The sequence below is a fragment of the Candoia aspera genome, chromosome 17 (genome assembly GCF_035149785.1).
Source record: "Candoia aspera isolate rCanAsp1 chromosome 17, rCanAsp1.hap2, whole genome shotgun sequence".
NCBI lineage: Eukaryota > Metazoa > Chordata > Lepidosauria > Squamata > Boidae > Candoia > Candoia aspera.
The window spans coordinates 8,015,171-8,033,511 of record NC_086169.1 but is presented as its reverse complement, the minus strand read 5'-3'; the positions used below and the strand labels follow the sequence as shown (position 1 = coordinate 8,033,511).

Below are 18,341 nucleotides of genomic sequence, written 5' to 3'. Positions count from 1 at the left end.
CGCACTCTCATGTGCTTTTTCTCCCTCAGACACACCTTTTTCGAATATAACAAGTTTGCTTTTCTCACTTTTTGCTCCCTCACTTTTCTTACATGCACTTTCTCAAATACATACCTTTCCCTCAACTTACACTTTTTCTCCCTCACTTTGACATACATGAGTTTGCTTTTCTTCCTGCCAGCCTTTTGTCTCACACACTATCTCTCTCACTGTTCTCACACGTACTTTTCACCCTTCACTTTCTTGTACCCTTTCACTCTCAAGGCCTTTTTCACCCCTCACTCTCGCACCTTTTCTAATACATGCATTTTAGTCTTGCACTTTTTCTCATCATACTCTATTTCCTTCACTTTTCTCACACAAACTTTTCACCCCCCTCTCTCGCACCTGTTCAGATACAATCACACTCTTGCACACTATTTCCATCAACTTTTGTTTTTACCCTCTCAGGCCCCTTTTGACACACGCATTTTTGTCTTGCACTTTTCCCCCTCACACGCTATTTCCTTCACTTTTCTCATACATTAACTTTTCACCCCTCACACTCTTGCTTCTTAGTTGCCTCACACTCCCATTTCTCTCACACATACCTTTTCACCAATTCACACACCTTTTTTCTCCTTCAGACATGACCTTTTCTGACATGCACGAGTTTCTCTCCTCTCCATCACTTTTATTCACTTTTAAAATTCACTTTTGCTTTCCCACTTTTCTCACACACAAACTGTTCACCCCTCACACTCGCGCGCCTTTTCTGACACACGCCTTTTCCTCTTGCGCTTCTTCCCCTCACACGCGAGGCCTCCGTGGGAAACCGAGCTCGGCAGCGGGGCAGGCGCCGCCGTCGAACGGAGCGGGCCGGGCCGGGGGCCGGGCGAGGCGGGGGCGCGGGGGACGGAGCCGCTCCGCTGCCGGGCAAGCGATCTCTGACGCCGGTCGTTTACGGCCCCCAAGCCGGCCTCGCCTCGCAGGACCCGGAAAAGCCCGTCTCCCCAGGGAGGGTCTGCCAAGATGCTTCTGCGCAGGAAAGAGCGAGCCGTTTCCTTCCTGCCCAGAAAGGCAACTTCGCCTGGCCTGTCCGAGCTGGACCGGCGCCTCTGCCTACGGCCTCCCCGCCGCCTGCCCTACCGCGCGAGGCGGAGAGAATCGCGGAAAGCGGGGACAGGTGCCCAGCGTTTCCGAAGGCGGCCCCAGGCTTCCCCGCACCGCCAGCCGCCGAGGGGGCGAAGCCGGGCTCAGCTGCCGCCTCGCAGCCCACCCCGCGCCTGCGCGCTTCGCCGCCGCCCACCATCGCACGAGGCGGCAGGAGCGGAGGCGGGAGCGGAGGCTGAGCGGGAAAACGGGCGGCCGAACGGCAGGTGAGGCCGCCAGTGGGGTCCGCGGAGGGCGGGCTCGAAAACCCCGTGCCGCCCGCGGAATTCCGGGGCCCGGAGAAGCAGCTCGGGCGGGCCTCCTTGGGCCCGGAGCGGGGCGCGCGAGCTCGCGCGGCCATTTTGTTTGTTGTCCCCGGCGAAGCCATATTGACGTCGCGGGAGGAAAGGGAGGGGCTGGCTCCCCCCGGCCAAACCGCTGGGAACGGCCGTCAGAGCCGGAGCGACCCAGCGCGCCTGCGCAAGGCTGGCGCTCCCTCTCAGCTCAGCAGCCGCGCTCCGGGCGGGGATTTGGAAAATCCGTAAGGGGGAAATTATGCTCTTCAGGACGAGCTGCGAGCTGTAGGCGTTTCTGCTCTGCTTTCGCTTCTTCCTCTTTCGGGGGATCTGTGTTCTGAAGGTACGTTGAACTGGCCTGGATTTCCACAACACGTTAAACCCATTGACTGAATTCCCCCATTTTTCTGGGTTTCACTCAAGACGTTCCGCTGTCAATTAATGACTCCGACTGGGTTCACGCAGTACTGTAAACCAAGCCTCCAAGAATCAATCCTTGGATAAGGTTTTTTTGTAAAACCAGCGATTTAGCTCGCCCACCATCCTGCGAGCTTTTTTTTTTTCCCCGTGTCAGAAGCACCTCCTAAGGTGCAGCTGGACTCTCACAACATCCTGAGCCATAAACTGAGCAAAAGCAAAAGCATTTTAGTGCAGTGTATTGTGCAGAGCCTGAGACGGAGATGGTGGAAATGACTTGGCTTTCGGAACATAACGATTTAGTGTGTTTAATTTTTACTGGGTGGTCTTGCAACCTAAGTTAAAATGAGCAAACCTTGATTTGTGAATGCATTTGCTCATTCTTTCAGTGCCCCAGTGAAGTGTACTGTGTGAATCCAGCCGCTCTTGGTGGGCAGAGAGCAACAAGAGAGTCTAGGTGAAACCTGGTAGGAGGCATTCCTGACAGCCATCTGACAAGCCTGGTTAGAAAACATGTATTTGCTGTTCCCTGACATGGTGGCAGGATCCACTCCTTTACCTCAGTAAAACTAAGCTCTCTTAGCTGGGAGTAGGAAGCATTGTTTTGTGGTGGTTCTCCTCTTTCTTTGCTTGGCCGCCCTGGTTCCAGGGATGTTCCATCTTTAGTCTTTATACGCTTACGCTTCCCCACGTAAGACGGGTGCAATTTGGGGGTCCTTCTGCACTCACTAATCGTGCTCACAGAACAGGTGATGGCTGTGGCCGAGGGGGCCTTCGCACAGGTACTTCTGGTGCACCAGTTATGCCCGTTCTTGGACTGAAAGGCCCTTCAGGCAGTCACTGCTGGCTATCACCTATGAAGCCTTTCATGGCGTAGGGATGGATACCTGAGGGACTGCCCGTCTCCATTTGTTCTGACCCGTCCAGTGAGGTCAACTACAGTAGACATGCTCTGGGTTCCATCGATCACGCAATGTCATCTTATAGGATCCAGGAAGCATGCCTTCTCAATGATGGCTCCTGTCCTCTGGAATGATATCCCCCTGGAGATCCATACTACTCCCACCCTACTGATTTTTTACAAATTTTGAAAACCTGGCTCTTCTCCCAGTCCTTGGGGTAAGATAGCTGGTTGAGCCCCTTGCTTTTGGTAGTTTTGGGGTTTTTATATTATAAATTGGTCTTCTAGTCAGCTGTATCATCTTTTCTTTGATGTATGTTATTTTTAAATTTTACTTCATTGAAAACCACTCACAGTTGTTGTGGAGTAGGGCAGTCTCAAGATTTGAATTTTTTTTTTCCCCTCTCTACCTGCTGGTGCTGAGGCTTGACCTGGGCAAATGGGAGCAAACGTAAGAGTAAAGCAAAAGGGCAAGTGTACTGGTTGGCAACATCTATGCTATTTGACTAGCACGGCATCAGTTCATTCTATGCTTAGTTGCCAATCATTAGAGTTGCCCTGCTGGATTGGGCCAAGGCCCATCTTAGTGCAGCATTTTGTTTCTCTCAGGGTCTCTGGGGTGTTTGCAAGCAGGAGATGGAGTTATGCCCTTTTCCAGCCATTGTTCCCATGTAACAGATTTGCTGCAATCTGGAGGCACAAATTTATGAATGTGCCATACAAAGAAGTGCTTCCTTTTATCTGTTCTAAAGCACCTTCTGATGAGCTTCATTGGATTACTTCTTCCCTAGGTTTGGAAAGAGGGAAAAAGTCTCCCTATGTGACTTCATAAAATGAAGTTTCATAAAATGAAATCTTCCTTCATTTTATATACCTCAATCATGTCTCCCATATCCAAATTAAAGGGTCCCAAATGTTCTAGGCTTTTGTTGTGGCCAAAACCTGGCTCACCTAAAGCAACCAAATCATTTTGAGGATAACTGGTATGCATTAATGTGGGGGGTACCTTTTACCAACACAATTTTCTAGATTGTAAAGCCATCCCTTATGATTCCTTCCAAGCTTGAACCTGTCCCTGCACTTTGTTTCCTGCAGGATTCTAGAACTTAGCTTTTGAGCCACGTTGAAGATAAAATAATGTCTAAACGAAAATGTCTGTTTACTGAGAAAACAAGGCGCAATTATCCTGATTTTCGTAAAGGTAGAGATGACTACGAAGCAGAGTGTTTGGTCTGCAAACCTGGCACATTTGTGTCAGTTGCACATAAAGGTCCCGGTGATCTGGAGTATCACATGTCCTCTGACAAGCACAAGAAAGCACTCAAAGCCTACAAACGTAATAAAGCATTAACACGGGACAACTGGTCTGCAAAAACGGACTTTTTTGTGGATCCAGACAGTGAAACAGAGGATGCTGTTACTGCAGCTGACAGCACTCTAGCATTCCATACAGTCATGAATCACAAAAGTTACAAATCAGTGGATGATAATTCTGACTTGCTGAGAAAATTATTTCCTGATGCAGACATAGCTCAAAAATTTTCCAACACCCAAACGAAGACCGAACCTATTGAGAACTCTCTGCTTGCCCAGCATGCAGTCAACATTGACCTGAAGGCACTTGAGGAAAATTGCATCCCTTTCTGTGGAGTGGCTATGGATGACAGCAATCACAGTGCAGTGAAAATGTTTCCCGTACTTATCCAATATTATGACTACAGGAATGGTGGCTTGAGAACCAAACTCCTAGAACTTCAGGAAACAGCCACTGAGACGGGCGATGCCGTTTCAGACCACCTTGTCAGAGTTCTCAAGAAATACGGATTGCTCCAGAAGTGTGTGGCGTTTGCAGGGGACAACTGCAACACCATGATTGGTGGGCTTCGGCAAGACGACGCAGCAAGGAGTATCTTCACCAAGTTGAAGAAAGCACTCCAGAGAGAGTCGTTAATTGGGGTGTACTGCCCTGCCCACATTTTGCACAACTGCATCCATCACGGAGCAGACACCCTCGATGTGGACATTGAGCACATCATTCTGAAGATCTACCAGTACTTCCACATCTACACGGTACGGACTGAGCTCCTACAAGAATACTGTGAGTTTGTCGAGGTGGAGTATAAAAGACTGCTCTCCCACAGCAAGACTCGGTGGCTGTCCTTATTCCCTGGCATCACAAAACTGCTTCAGGTGTATCCAGCCTTGAAGTCCTTCTTCTTGGCCCAGAGCAATCCACCTACTGTGCTCAGGAACTTTTTTGAGGACGAGTTCGGTGAGCTGTACCTTTGGCACATGCATTCGCTCATGAACGCATTCCATTTACACATTGAAGAGATGGAACGGGAAAATAACTCCCTTGTGGAAGTGATGAAGACGTTGGACTCCGTGCACACCATCCTGCTTGATCGTAGAGCTCAGAACTTCATGTCCCTCACGGTGAAGGGGATGCTTGCGGAGAAGCGCAAGGAGGGGCTAGAGGCAGCGTGCGATGCTTTCTCTGACGCAGTGCATCGCCTCTACAGTAACTGCATAGAATACTTGGAGATGTGGATGGCATCTCTGCAGGAGTTTTCCTGCTTCACGTGGATGGCTCTCAGTGATACGCCAAGCTGGAGTGATGTGGAGGCATGCATAACGTACTTGATGGAGAAGGGTGTGGAAATTGACAGTATGAAGTGTTTTGTTCAGTTCAAATATCTGAAAAAATTTGTTGAGGCTTCCAGTGATGAAGAAGAGTTTCAACATCTGCTTTCACACCAAAAATGGACCAAATATTTCCTGAAAGCTAAAGCCATTGAATGCTATTCAGAGCTGTTAAAAATTGCCCAGTTCTTCTTTGCAATTCCTTCCCGCAGTGTAAATACTGAGCACTTCTTTTGATTGATGCAAGACTTGCCTGAAGGGTTCCTGATCCTACAATATAATTTTAGAGACACCTGTTGTAAAGACTCCTGTTCCATGCTTGATTTGCTCTAATGAGAAATACATGTGTACCCAGTGAGAAGAAATAGAAAAGGAGATATATATATATATATATATTATTTTTAGTTGATTTGGGGATTTGTATAATGCTCACATGTTTTATATATATATATATATATATATATATATATATATATATATATATTCATTCAGTGATGTGTGTTTTTGTTTAACCCTTTTCCTGCTGTGGTGTTTTGGCTCGATACCAAATTTCTGCTAGCCTTTTGTATTCTTTGCTGTACAAGCAGAATAAAAGGAAGGAAGGAAGGAAGGAATTGGGCATAATTTAAAGCACAGAACTATAAAAATTGATGATATAGGCTGAGATTGTTGGGTCAGGTGACTGTTGCTGAAATCTATATGTAAATTATACAAACGTTATAGACATAAACTTGTCTTCTTTTTGGGGGACATTGCAATCTGATGTCATTTTTGACTCTCAAATGTTTTCATTGGAGCAAGTGTGAGTTTGCTTACGTAGCCAAAAGACAAAACCTTTATTAAACAAAGTCTGAAAAACTCAAGTGCAAGAGTTGCGCTTATTTTTCAAACAGCAATTGAGGCTGCAAGGAAAATTTCACATATAAATTTTCTCATGAAAACTTTTAGTGGCTGATTTTGTTTCACCACATACAGAATGTTAAGAAATGGTCAATTATTCCTACAGTAAAGGCTCTGCAGATTCATCACTTCATCTTGGAGTTCTCTGTTGTATTCATGTGACCCAATTAATGAATTTTCATCTCTGTTAGTGTTATATAGAAACTATCCATTTTATGTTTTATCTTCTTAAAAGTCCCCAAATTTTGTCATCGTAAGCAAGAACTTTATAGCCAAACCAATTCTCTCTTATTTATTTTAATAATTTTTTGAGCTAGGCATGGGTACTGCCTCTGTCAGACTACTTCTGGTTGTTGTTGTTTTTTAAAAGACCTAGTTTGGGAATGGACTGAAATATTCACTATGACCACCATTTTAATTGAGCATCTTACCAAATGTCTCTTGCCTTTCCAAACCATATTATTTATTTATTTGTTCAATTTTTATAGCTGCCTATCTCATACCTTACTCCAAAGTAAGTTACAGAGTTAAAAACAAAAAACAATAGAAAAGTAACCAAAATCATTACAACAAAAGGCCATTAAAACATTAAAAACAAAAACCATTAAAATCATTAAAAATATTATCTGCGGGAGAGTGCAATTAATCTCACTAACAGTATAGCCATTTTGCAGGCTCCACACCACCGTTATCAGATCCCCAGGCCAGATGGCAAAGCCATATCTTTAGGCCCTTCTGGAACATCAGTAAGGTTCGGGCTTGTCTGACCTCGGGGAATAATGCTCCAGAGGGCGGTGTCCTGTTTCAGGTTTCAAATTCTCACACAGTTACTAGGTGACAATAGTAATTTATTCATGGCTGGTAGATAAATGGCAGGTGAGAAGAATGTAAATCAAAACTCTCTTGGAAAGAAAGCTTGCCTCTTTAGCTTTGCTTTCAACAGGAACAGCCAGAAGAGAAGTCAAAATCCAGTCCAAAGTTCAAGGAGTCAAGCCAGGTTCGTCAGCCTGTCCAAAGGTTAGAGTTTCAGGGTTTTTTACATGAGGAACAAGAAATCAGATGGATGTGGGTCAGAACTGCCTTCTAAATCAGGCTGCAGCCAGCTATCTTCAATTAAAATAGTTACTTCCTTGCTTGGCAAGGAACCTCGCTGAGCGTCATTGCTCTGCTCTCTGTTCTATTCACGGAGTCCAAGGGCTTGGGCGCCATACCTCATCATCTGACTGCTCCAGCTGTTCTGATGGTGCCTGTGTTTGGCCATAGTGTAATGAATGCCTATTCTAAAACACTCTCAGACTCATGAGCAGGAATGCAAAGATATCTGATTTATTAAAGAATAGTATGCAGGATCACAAAGAAAGCTGAGAATGATAAAAGCGCGCCAAATGCAAACTAAAAACCCTCGGTACAAATGAGATCCCTCCCCCCATAGAATCTTCCCAAGCTCACAATCCCAGGTGCTCCTAACGGCTTCTGATGGTCTGCGGGAAAAGGCCTTGAACAGAGCACATAACCCAAAGACATTCCATTGAAATAAACATAGATACAGAGCTTGGTACAAGGTTTCGCAGCAGCTCGCTCCCAAACAGAAACGCACATCAGCGCCATGGCATGTGAAACGTTACTATGTACAGTGCACATTGAAACAGTGAATATGACATACTGCCCCCCCAAAAGAAAGAAAACACTAAGCAGCAGGCTTTAAAGGGTACGCCAAGTGGAAATGGCGAATTAAATCAGGAGCATTAACATGGCGAGCAGACATTCATTCAGGATGAGGAAAGTGTTTCCATCGGACCAGATACTGGAGGGTGCCGCGAAGCTTGCAAGAATCAATGACCTCCTTGACCTCAAAGTGCTGTTGACTGTCAATCATGATCGGAGCAGGAGGAGGAGGTTGGGGATGCCAGCGGGAAGAGTAGTGGACAGGCTTGAGCAAGCTGCAATGGAAAACAGGGTGCAAGCGTTTCAAATTGTGAGGCACGTCCAACTTAACAGTAACTGGATTGATAAGACCAACAATAGGGAAAGGACCAATGAACTTGGGAGCAAGTTTTTTAGAAGGTTGTGGGGACTTGATGAATTTGGTAGATAGATACACTTGATCCCCAATCTTGAAATCGTGTTGCAAAGAACGATGCTTATCGGCTTGAAACTTGTAAGCAGCCTGGGCATCAGCCAAAGCCTGTTGAATCACCAGCCAGGAATCAGCAAGCTTAACAGCTCAGTCAGAGGCAGAACATGTTTGGGGAGGGGGTTGTGGCAGTTCAGGGATGGGAACAAAGTCATGATCAGAAACCACACGAAAAGGGGTTTGCCCGGTACTCTGATGGACAGCATTGTTGTAAGCCACTTCAGCAAAAGGCAGCAAGTCCGCCCAATTGTCCTGATGGTAGTTAATGTATGCTCTAAGAAATTGTTCAAGGGCGGAGTTCAAAATCTCAGTAGATCCGTCAGTCTCAGGATGGGATGAGGTGGACAGCGCCTGTTTGGTGCCAATCAATTTTAAAAATGATTTCCAAAGCTGGGAAGTAAACTGTGTCCCGCGGTCGCTGACCAAATGGGAGGGGCTACCGTGGAGATGGTAGATGTGGATGAGAAATAGGCGCGCCAATTGCGGGGCCGACGGGATGGATGCACATGGAATGAAATGGGCTTGTTTGGAAAAAACATCTTTTACAACCCAAATGACAGTTTTCTTCTGACTGGGAGGAAGATCCACAATAAAATCCATAGAAATCTCATCCCAGGGACGGGACGGGCTGGCCACAGGCTGCAGAAGCCCCTGCGGTTTCCCCCCTTTTCGCTTTGACATTGCACAAACGGGACAGGAAGCCACATAGTCTTTTACATCGCGTCTCAAGGTGGGCCACCAGAATTGACAACGAACCAAATGCAATGTTTTAACAAAATCAAAATGCCCAGCAAATTTATCATCATGGGAACACTGTAAAATGTCAGGTCGTAAAGTTTTGGGTACATAAAGGCGGTGTTGCACCCATGCCAGACCATTTTCAAAAGAAACAGTGTCTTTATTAGCTAGCAACCAAGTGTCAGATTTCAGTGCCTGGAGAAAGTCTTTCTGTAATTGGCAAGGAACTTGCACTTTCTGCTTCCCAGACTGGGCTGGGGGCGGGGATGCCTGCGCACGGGTCTGGCTCCGGGTGACAGCAACTAAGCCCAGTTGTGGTTCAGTGAGAACAGTCCCAACCACATCTGCCATGTGGTCAAGGTCCTGAGGTAAACGTGACAAAGCATCGGCCAGAAAGTTTTTCTTTCCCAGAATAAATTTTAACTGGAAGTTAAAGCGACTGAAAAATTGAGCCCAGCTAATTTGTTTAGGACGAGAGGCTGCGGGGTGCGGAGGGCTTCCAAATTCCTGTGATCGGTCCAAACTTCGAAAGGGCATTTAGCGCCTTCCAGGAGGTGACGCCAGGCTTCCAAAGCGGCTTTTACAGCAAAAGCCTCCTTTTCCCAAACATGCCACTGGTGTTCGGTTTCAGAAAATTTTCTGGACAAATAAACGCAGGGTTTTAAGTGATTTTCAGAATCTCTCTGTAACAATATAGCCCCAACTGAGGAGTCAGAAGCATCAACTTGGACCACAAAGGGGCGTTCAGGATCCGGTTGCTGTAGAATAGGCTCAGCAGTGAAGAGGGTTTTTAACTTCTCAAATGCTGCCTGGCATTCAGGCGTCCAATTCAGCACTGCCCCAGGGTTTTTTACTTTGCGTGTCTCCCCCAAGCCCTTGGTACAGAGTAAATCAGTGAGGGGCAAAGCAATCTCAGCGAACCCCTGGATAAATTGGCGATAGTAATGACTGAACCCGAGGAAACTTTGCAATTGCCTCCGGGTGCGGGGACGTTCCCAACTTAAAATCGCCTGAATTTTTGCAGAGTCCATTTCAATGTCCTTGTCAGGCACCCTATAGCCCAGATAGTCAAGTTGGGTCTTGTGAAACTCACACTTGGAAAGCTTGGCATAAAGTTTGGCATCTCTAAGCTTGCTTAACACCTGTTTGAGGAGGCATTCGTGTTCCTCCTCGGTTTCAGTGTAAATGAGAACATCGTCTAAATAAACCAGGACCCCTTTAAACAAATGATCATGTAATACTTCATTAATCAATTGCATGAAGACTCTGGGCACCCCTGCCAACCCAAAAGGGAGGACTTTGTACTGAAATGAACCCAGTGGACAATTAAAAGTGGTTTTCCACTCATCTCCAGCCCGTATGCAGATGCGGAAATAGGCTTCACGAAGATCGAGCTTGGAGAAAATCTTGCCCTTAGACAAGTGAGCTAACATGTCCTTCATGAGCAGAAGAGGGTACTTGTTGCAAATTGAGATGGGATTTGACCCTCGATAGTCCGTACAGAGTCGAAGCGTGCCATCTTTCTTTTCCCGGAATAGCACAGGGGCCCCAACTGGGGAATTTGCAGGTTCAATAAACCCCCTTGACAGATATTTGTCAATAAAGTCCCATAATGCCTCAAGCTCCTTCTGAGTCATTGGATAAATTTTTGGCTTGGGCAATTGAGCGTTGGGAACCAACTCTATTGCACAGTCAGTTTTCCGATGGGGGGCTAGCTGATCTGCTTCCATTTCCCCAAAGACATCTGCAAAGTCTTGGTATCGATCGGGCAAGCCTTCTAAATGTGCCAAACTAGGGCGCGGCATGGCAATTGCAGCCCTTCCAACCCCCGCACGTGAAGCTCTCTCCGCTGTAGGAGCTTGGTAAAACCCATCCTTAAAAGTCAGAGTTCTGTGTTCCCAGTTTATATATGGGCTTCGATAGGTCAACCAGGGGATCCCCAGAATTACCAAGGTATTGCCAACAGGTGCCACTACAAATTTTAAAGTCTCACGGTGGCTGCCTATTTGCATTGCGACAGTTCCAGTGAAATGGGTTGCTGCCGCCCCCCCCCCAGCATTGAACCATCCAACTGTGTAAAGATCAAAGGCTGCTGGAGGGGGAAGCTAGGCAGGTCCAAAGCAGCAACCAGATCAGGGTGAATTAGACACCTGGAACACCCAGAGTCAACTAAAGCCCAGACCTCTGTAGTCTTTGTGCGGGAGCCCAATTTCACTTTTACTGCTAAAGTGGGACAGTCAGCACTCACCATAGCATCCTCGCACCCATCCTCCTCCACCTGCCCGCAGGCGCTCTTCATGGCAGGTGGCTGGCGTTTCCCGCCGGCTCCTTAGAGTCATCTTCAGCCTCTCCTGAGAAGTAGAATACTTCCTCAGCGTCGGCTGCCCCCTTGGCTGCTGTCATCCGCCGCGAGGGGGGCGGCGATTTGGCCAGCAGCTTGCCCGCTCGATCTCCAGCCTTGGCTTTTGGGCAATCAGCTGCTCGATGCCCTTCCTTTCCACATCGGAGACACTGACCCCTCGCATAGTGCTGATCTCTCTCCTCTTCCCAGGCTCTATAGCCTGGCCGGGCAGCAGTTGCGGCACTTCGGGGTCCCCTCATGGTGGCTGGTGGTCTTTCAGGTCGTCTGGTTTGCATGAAGGTATGCTGGGCATGCTCAGCCTTGCCAGCCAGACAGGTCCATTCATACAATGACTCTGGGTTGTCTCTACACAACGCCCATCGTAGGACATCCTAGTTGAGTCCCTCTTTAAACCGTTCTATTAAGGTTGACTGAGACCAGTCAGGGATTTTCCCAGCTAAAGCCTTAAACTCCAGGGTGTAATCAGCTACAGACAGCTGGCCCTGGGTAAGATCCTTCAGCATCTTCTTAGCTCTTGCCTTGGCCAGAGGATCCTCAAAATGCAGCTTTAACGCCCCCATAAAGTCCTCGAAATACTCAAGTTCAGGGGAGTCAGCCTCACTTAATTGAACATACCAGTCAGCCGCTCGACCCTTCAACTTGGTGGCAATGGCAGTTATCTTAGCCTCTTTGGAAGGGAAGTATGCTCCAAACTGCCTCATGTAACTTTTAGCATTGGTTAGAAAGAAAGAAAACTTGGTTGGATCCCCATCAAACTTGACAGAAAAGTCTTTCACCCCCACTCTTGGAGTGGAACCGGCGGCTGCTTGAGTGTTTGGGCCCCAGGTTACGGTAGTTGTCACTCTGTGGGGTGGAGATTCATCCCGGAGCTGTCTCTGGCCCCTCTCCACTGGCGGTCTGGGTGGGAGGATGGGGGATGGTTGCGTGAAGCTGGGACCTCCGTCGTGCCTCCCCTGCCCCCCCATTGATAGAGACAGGTTTCTTAACATGTATTCCATCGCTTCTATTTTGGCCTCCACCACTCTTAGCCTTTCAGGGGTTTGAGATTCCTCCCTCCCTCACATGTTAGGCTGTCTCTCCGTTGATACCGTGGTAGATTCTACGTCTGGGGTCAGCGGGAACCGATGCTTCCAGGACGCCTGGGACGTCCCTGGCTGGGGTTCTCCCATTGCATCCCAGGTGATCAACTCTGCAGGCGATTCGCTGGGTGCCGGTTGCTCTGGTTCTCCCCCATCATTAGATTCCTCCACCTCAGGGCTGGAACTCGAATCCTGCCAGAAATCTGAAGGTTCTGGGGTGAGGCTCAGTTCTCCGCTCTTGACCATCGACTCGGGCATCAAGCTAGCCAGCTCCTCAAGTCCCCCCGTCGTGAGCTTGGACTCGGCCATCATTAACTATTTTCCCTCACAAGAAACTGATCTTGGTAGGAGCTAATGGTACAACTTTGGTGATTCTCAGCTTTATGTAATGAATGCCTATTCTAAAACACTCTCAGACTCATGAGCAGGAATGCAAAGATATCTGATTTATTAAAGAACATGACAATAGTATGCAGGATCACAAAGAAAGCTGAGAATGATAAAAGCACGCCAAATGCAAACTAAAAACCCTCGGTACAAATGAGATCCCTCCCCCCGTAGAATCTTCCCAAGCTCACAACCCCAGGTGCTCCTAACGGCTTCTGATGGTCTGAGGGAAAAGGCCTTGAACAGAGCACATAACCCAAACATGTTCCATTGAAATGAACATAGATACAGAGCTTGATACAAGGTTTCACAGCAGCTCCCTCCCAAACAGAAACGTGCATCAGCGCCATGGCATGTGAAACGTTACAATGTACAGTGCACATTGAAACAGTGAACATGACATGCAGGTAATAATTGGCTTGGTGTCTCTTGAGGTTGACATTCCACTGGTTCAGCTGGAGCAGCTTCTTCAGAATTGGAGTCTGTTATGGGCCATGACAGGTGGGTGCCGGGGCAGAAAAGACTGTCTTCCTGAGTCCCATCAGATGACATTCCTTAGTGGATGGGATCCGCAACATGTCCTTTCTGCCAGACCTGATGGTACAGGTAGATGTGATTGGGGAGAGGCGGTCTGTCAAATATATTACAGGTAGTCTTTGCTTACCAACCACTCATTCAGCAACCAAAGTTGCGATGGTGCTGAAAAAACTTTACAGCCAATTTGCGACCTTTGCAGTATCCCTCAGTCACATGATTGCCATTACACTCAATACATGTCATCCTGTGCATGACCTGTTTTTTCTCCCCCCTTGCAGAGCAGAGAGATTGGAGAGAAAGGGATTACAAGAGAGTAAACCGTTTGCTCTTCTACACATCAAAAGCAATGCGATCACACTGGTAGCCCTGGGGTTAGAGAGCTTACAGTACTCTCTTGAAATCCTTTCCTCTCAAATCTCTCCATCCTGCGCGGGAGGGGGGTTGCCTTTAGAAACCTCTCAGAAATGATAGTTGGTCCAATATTCAGCGGCCTGCGTACTTTCCAGCTCCTGTTGTTGGGAGCATATACTATAACAACAGGTTTGCAGACCCTGCATTGGTTGCCAATTGGTTTCTGGGTACAATTTAAGGTATTGGTTTTAACCTATAAATATCTGCAGGACTGCCTGCTCCAACCAGTCCCAGCCCAACCAATTAGATCAAACAGAGCGAATGCTACTGATCCCACATTTCTGGGAGACTGGCAGGTTGGAGGCACTGCTTTTCCATGACAGCACCAGTGCTGTGGAACAGCCTCCCAACGGAGGTCAGGCTGCCCCTGTTTTTCTTAACATTTTGGAAGCTGTTAAAGAAAAAGTTCTTGGGGGCATCTTTATTTTCTATTTTTATTGCTTGTAGTTTTTGTTTGGGTGGCATTGTTTTATAGTTGTATTACTATGGATGTTTTATTTGGCTTTATACTCTGTACATCACCAAGAGCTTCTAGATTGTGGCAGGGTAGGAATGTGGACAATAAATAAGTTAGTGATTGTTAATTTTACACATGTTTTATTATGCTGCTCTGAAATAAATTACTATTATACAAGAGGGAGAGAGGGAAAACATGCTGAGATATCAGTATTGATAGTGGTTAGCAGCTGATGGGAGGGAAGAAAAGACCCTGGGATGATGAGGTGGTGGGGCAGAAGGCCACTAGAATATGCTACATTGGGGGCTGCTGAGAGGAGATAGCTGATGATACATGTCAACTTTGTCCCATCTGCATTCAAATATCCAGAACAACTAAAACATTTCTTTCAGCTAAACTATGGCCACTGTACTCTGAAATGGTTTGGCAGAACCTCTTGAACACAATGGTTTGTTCTGAGTTTGAAACAAAATATTTTCACGTTTGATGCACTGCTGTACTAAGAATAATCAGTAAATTGTATACTAGGCATGTTTATTGGAAATTAGTTGACTAGCTGGTACAGGACAATGCATTGGCCAATGAGCAAACTGGGTTTAAGGCAGGACAGTCAACACTTGAGTGTATTACTTTGCACCACCTAGTTCAAAATAAAGTGCTCTGCTTACACTGTTTTTATTGATTTAAAGGCAACATTTGATTCAGTCTGTAGAAACAGGCTCTGGGCAATCCTCTTTTATTGGCCACTAACTACTATTGAACTGTGGTGTTGGAGGAAAATTCTGAGAGTGCCTCGGACTGCAAGAAGATCAAACCAGTCCATCCTCCAGGAAATAAAGCCAGACTGCTCACTTGAGGGAATGATATTAAAGGCAAAACTGAAATACTTTGGCCACATAATGAGAAGACAGGACACCCTGGAGAAGATGCTGATGCTAGGGAGAGTGGAAGGCAAAAGGAAGAGGGGCCGACCAAGGGCAAGGTGGATGGATGACATTCTGGAGGTGACGGACTCGTCCCTGGGGGAGCTGGGGGTGTTGACGACCGATAGGAAGCTCTGGCATGGGCTGGTCCATGAAGTCACGAAGAGTCGGAAGCAACTAAACTACTATTTATAGTTTATGAGGTTCAGATTAGAAGTGGTATTCTAGGATGCCTTTCTGCCCAATTTTTATTCAAAAATAAGTTAAGTGAGGTTGTATCCTAGCTGCACCTTTTCAATATTTATATCAATTCTATAGTTCCAAGATTTAACAGGAAGCCCTCCTGTTAAATAGTAAACCTGCATCAGCTTTTCTATATGTTGATGATGCAACCATCCTATCTACAATACATGTGGATCTAAATTGGGAGTCTTTGAGCCCTGTCTTGAAGGAAAGACTTGTCAACACAGCAAAGGAAAGGAGATGCTCTTTACTAGGAATCTTTTAAGTGGTGGACACTGCTAGAAGATTAATGGCATCTACATGGAGCAAATTAAGACATTTAATTTGTCTTAATTAATCTTCAATCACGTGCTGTCGATGGGAACAGATAAAAGATAGCATTCATACAAAAATTGCTTTAAAAATTAATACGTTTCTAAAAATCAGCCCACTAAAATGTTTAAAGGTCTGAATAGTGTTATGCTCACATTAGTGCACATACAGAAACCATAGAGAAATGGGAATATATCATAAAGAATTATTCATCCCATGTAGTTGTGAATCTATTCTAAAACTCCTCCCCAATCATGTGACCCACAACAAAGCATATGTAGGCCATCCCATGTTTCCCAGTGCAAATCATGAGCAGAAACATGGCTACTCTTATAAAGGAATTGAAAAGAATTACGGAAGAAATGTGCTGCATTCTTCCCTACCTTGTTTGGGAAGAATGTTTTACTACAGTTCTAATGTGTTTTCCACTTCACAGCTCTGGACAAATGAGACTCCTGCAACTACAAAAAAAAAAAAAAAGATATCTTACTATACCCTGTACCTACAGCAGAACCCATGGCTTCAGCCTTTCCCTGACCTGCACCTCCAAAGTGCAGAGTTTGGAGACTCATGACGTGCCCAGGACCTACGGAGAGGCCATCTCCCAACAAGAAACTGTTTGGCGTATGCCGAATTTGGCCTGCGCTGGCTGAAAACAGCCCAGCCTCGGCTTGAGCCTCAGCAGGACTGGCTTTCCTTCTCAGATTCAGTGAATTTAGATTGACTCCTTCCCCAGCAGATGGCGCTGGAGGACTGATGTGACTGGGCTTCACGGACGGCACTGAATTCTGACTCTCCCCCACTTTCCTTGGCCCCGGTCAGCACAGTCAGGGGCGATGTTGGTCAGGGACAGTGGGCAGCATAGTTCACTGAATTAGGTGCTTCTGCCCTCACCTTCTCAAGAGCTTCATCTGGGAATTCACTCCCTCCTGGCCCTCTTTGGCTTGGTTAGGCAGCAGAACACACTTACTCTATCAAATTTACTCGTTTTCTGGGTTCACATAGTAACATCCAGAAACTAGATAAATGAACCAGTCACACAAGTTGCTAAGATGAAAAAAAAAATCTGAATTAAAGTGAACCAAGGCTAGCCTGTTGTATGAACACAGCTGCTAGGTTTGTATCTCGCCTGGTTGAATATTTTGTCTGCACACCCCTCTAAAATAGCTGTTGCATCTTTTTACTTTTTTTTCCATTGAAACCAAGATACTTTGGTAGATGGGGGTCTAACTGGCTTATTGAATAAAATTCCAAAATACACATTCCAAAGCAAAGGCATTTTAGGGGAAGGATGTGGAATGGAAATAAAAAGTATGTTGACATTTGCTGATTTCTTGATGTGTTTGTTAAATATACACGGCACCAAATTTTGGGCCCTTCTGATGGGAAGGGGTGTGGGGACTGAATGCAAGACATCAAGAACTATATTGCAAAGAAATTCACTCCTTATATCTTATTATCCAAGAAGGAAACTCAGCTGATTGACCACAAGGCACCCACTGATCTATCAGAGATTCAAATCTATTTTCTGCTCAAACCTGAACAAAGATATTAAAAAAAATATCTTCCTCTCTTCTTCATCCCAAACAGTCACAGATTTACTGCACTTTCTTGTAAGGTCACTTCTTGAGATGGGTGGCCATATAAATTGGATGGATGGATGGATGAATAAATAGTGCAACTTTTGCTGCATCCTCCCAAATCCTTAAATCATCTTTCTGGAGGAATATCTATCAATCAATCAATCAATCAAACTTTATCACTGCCCATCTGCCTCCCAAGGAGGGACTCTGGGCGGTTTACAATAAAAAATTAAAATCAGAAACATTTAACATTATTTAAATATTATTTAAATGTTACAATTGATGTCACATTATGACATTCATCAATGACTGGAAACCCCTTATGGATTTTTCGTGTAAGAAAGAAAATGATTTTGTGATTTATGATTTTGATTATTAGAAAGGTTATAGAAAGAAGGGAATTATGATGAAATAGGGGAGAGGGTGGTTTGATTGGAACTGGCTGAGGGCCATGGAAGGCCCAGTCGGGCTCCCCAAGCTGCGGCCAGCGTTCGCCCTCCTAATGGCCAGGCTTCCTGCGGCGGACTCCCCGCACCCCTGGACTCCCGAGCTGCGGGTGGAATTTTACGCAAAGCACCCGAAGAGAGATCCTGTTCTGTTCACTGTTTCCACAAGGAGCCCTCTTCCGGGTGAGCCTCCTTTTCTGCACTGCTTTTGTCCTGGGCCCCCTTCCCCCGAGGGGGCGCTGAGGAGCAGCAGCGACTTGGGGGCCGAAGCCGCCATTGCCCGGCCCGCCCCGCGAGAGCGCCCTGAGCCCCGCCCCCCTTCCCAAAGGCCCCCCGGCCCGCCCGCGCTGGCTCCGCTTGGGTCGCCAAGCCTCCGAGAAAACGCTGAGCCGCCAGAGGATGGTCCTGGCGCAACAAAAGGGATGCCCGTCTTCCCGGGCA

The 18,341-nt window shown here is 46.5% G+C and overlaps 1 protein-coding gene across 2 annotated transcripts; it reads left to right on the top strand.

Annotated features, from left to right (window-relative positions):
- Positions 1-1,226: 1,226 nt before the first annotated feature.
- LOC134506547 (uncharacterized) lies at positions 1,227-5,766 on the top strand. Of its 2 annotated transcripts, none has more exons than XM_063316778.1 (2): positions 1,227-1,358; positions 3,841-5,766. In XM_063316778.1, the coding sequence occupies exon 2, from the start codon at positions 3,883-3,885 to the stop codon at positions 5,623-5,625; it is 1,743 nt and encodes a 580-aa protein (XP_063172848.1). In that variant the 5' UTR covers positions 1,227-1,358; positions 3,841-3,882; the 3' UTR covers positions 5,626-5,766. The 2 variants fall into 2 exon arrangements, with proteins under 2 accessions (XP_063172848.1, XP_063172849.1); XM_063316779.1 differs by lacking the exon at positions 1,227-1,358 and adding an exon at positions 1,755-1,770.
- Positions 5,767-18,341: the final 12,575 nt, after the last annotated feature.

Bases quoted from the DNA above. Each gene is read 5' to 3' on its own strand.
- LOC134506547 (XM_063316778.1), top strand. From the start codon at position 3,883: ATGTCTAAACGAAAATGTCTGTTTACTGAGAAAACAAGGCGCAATTAT.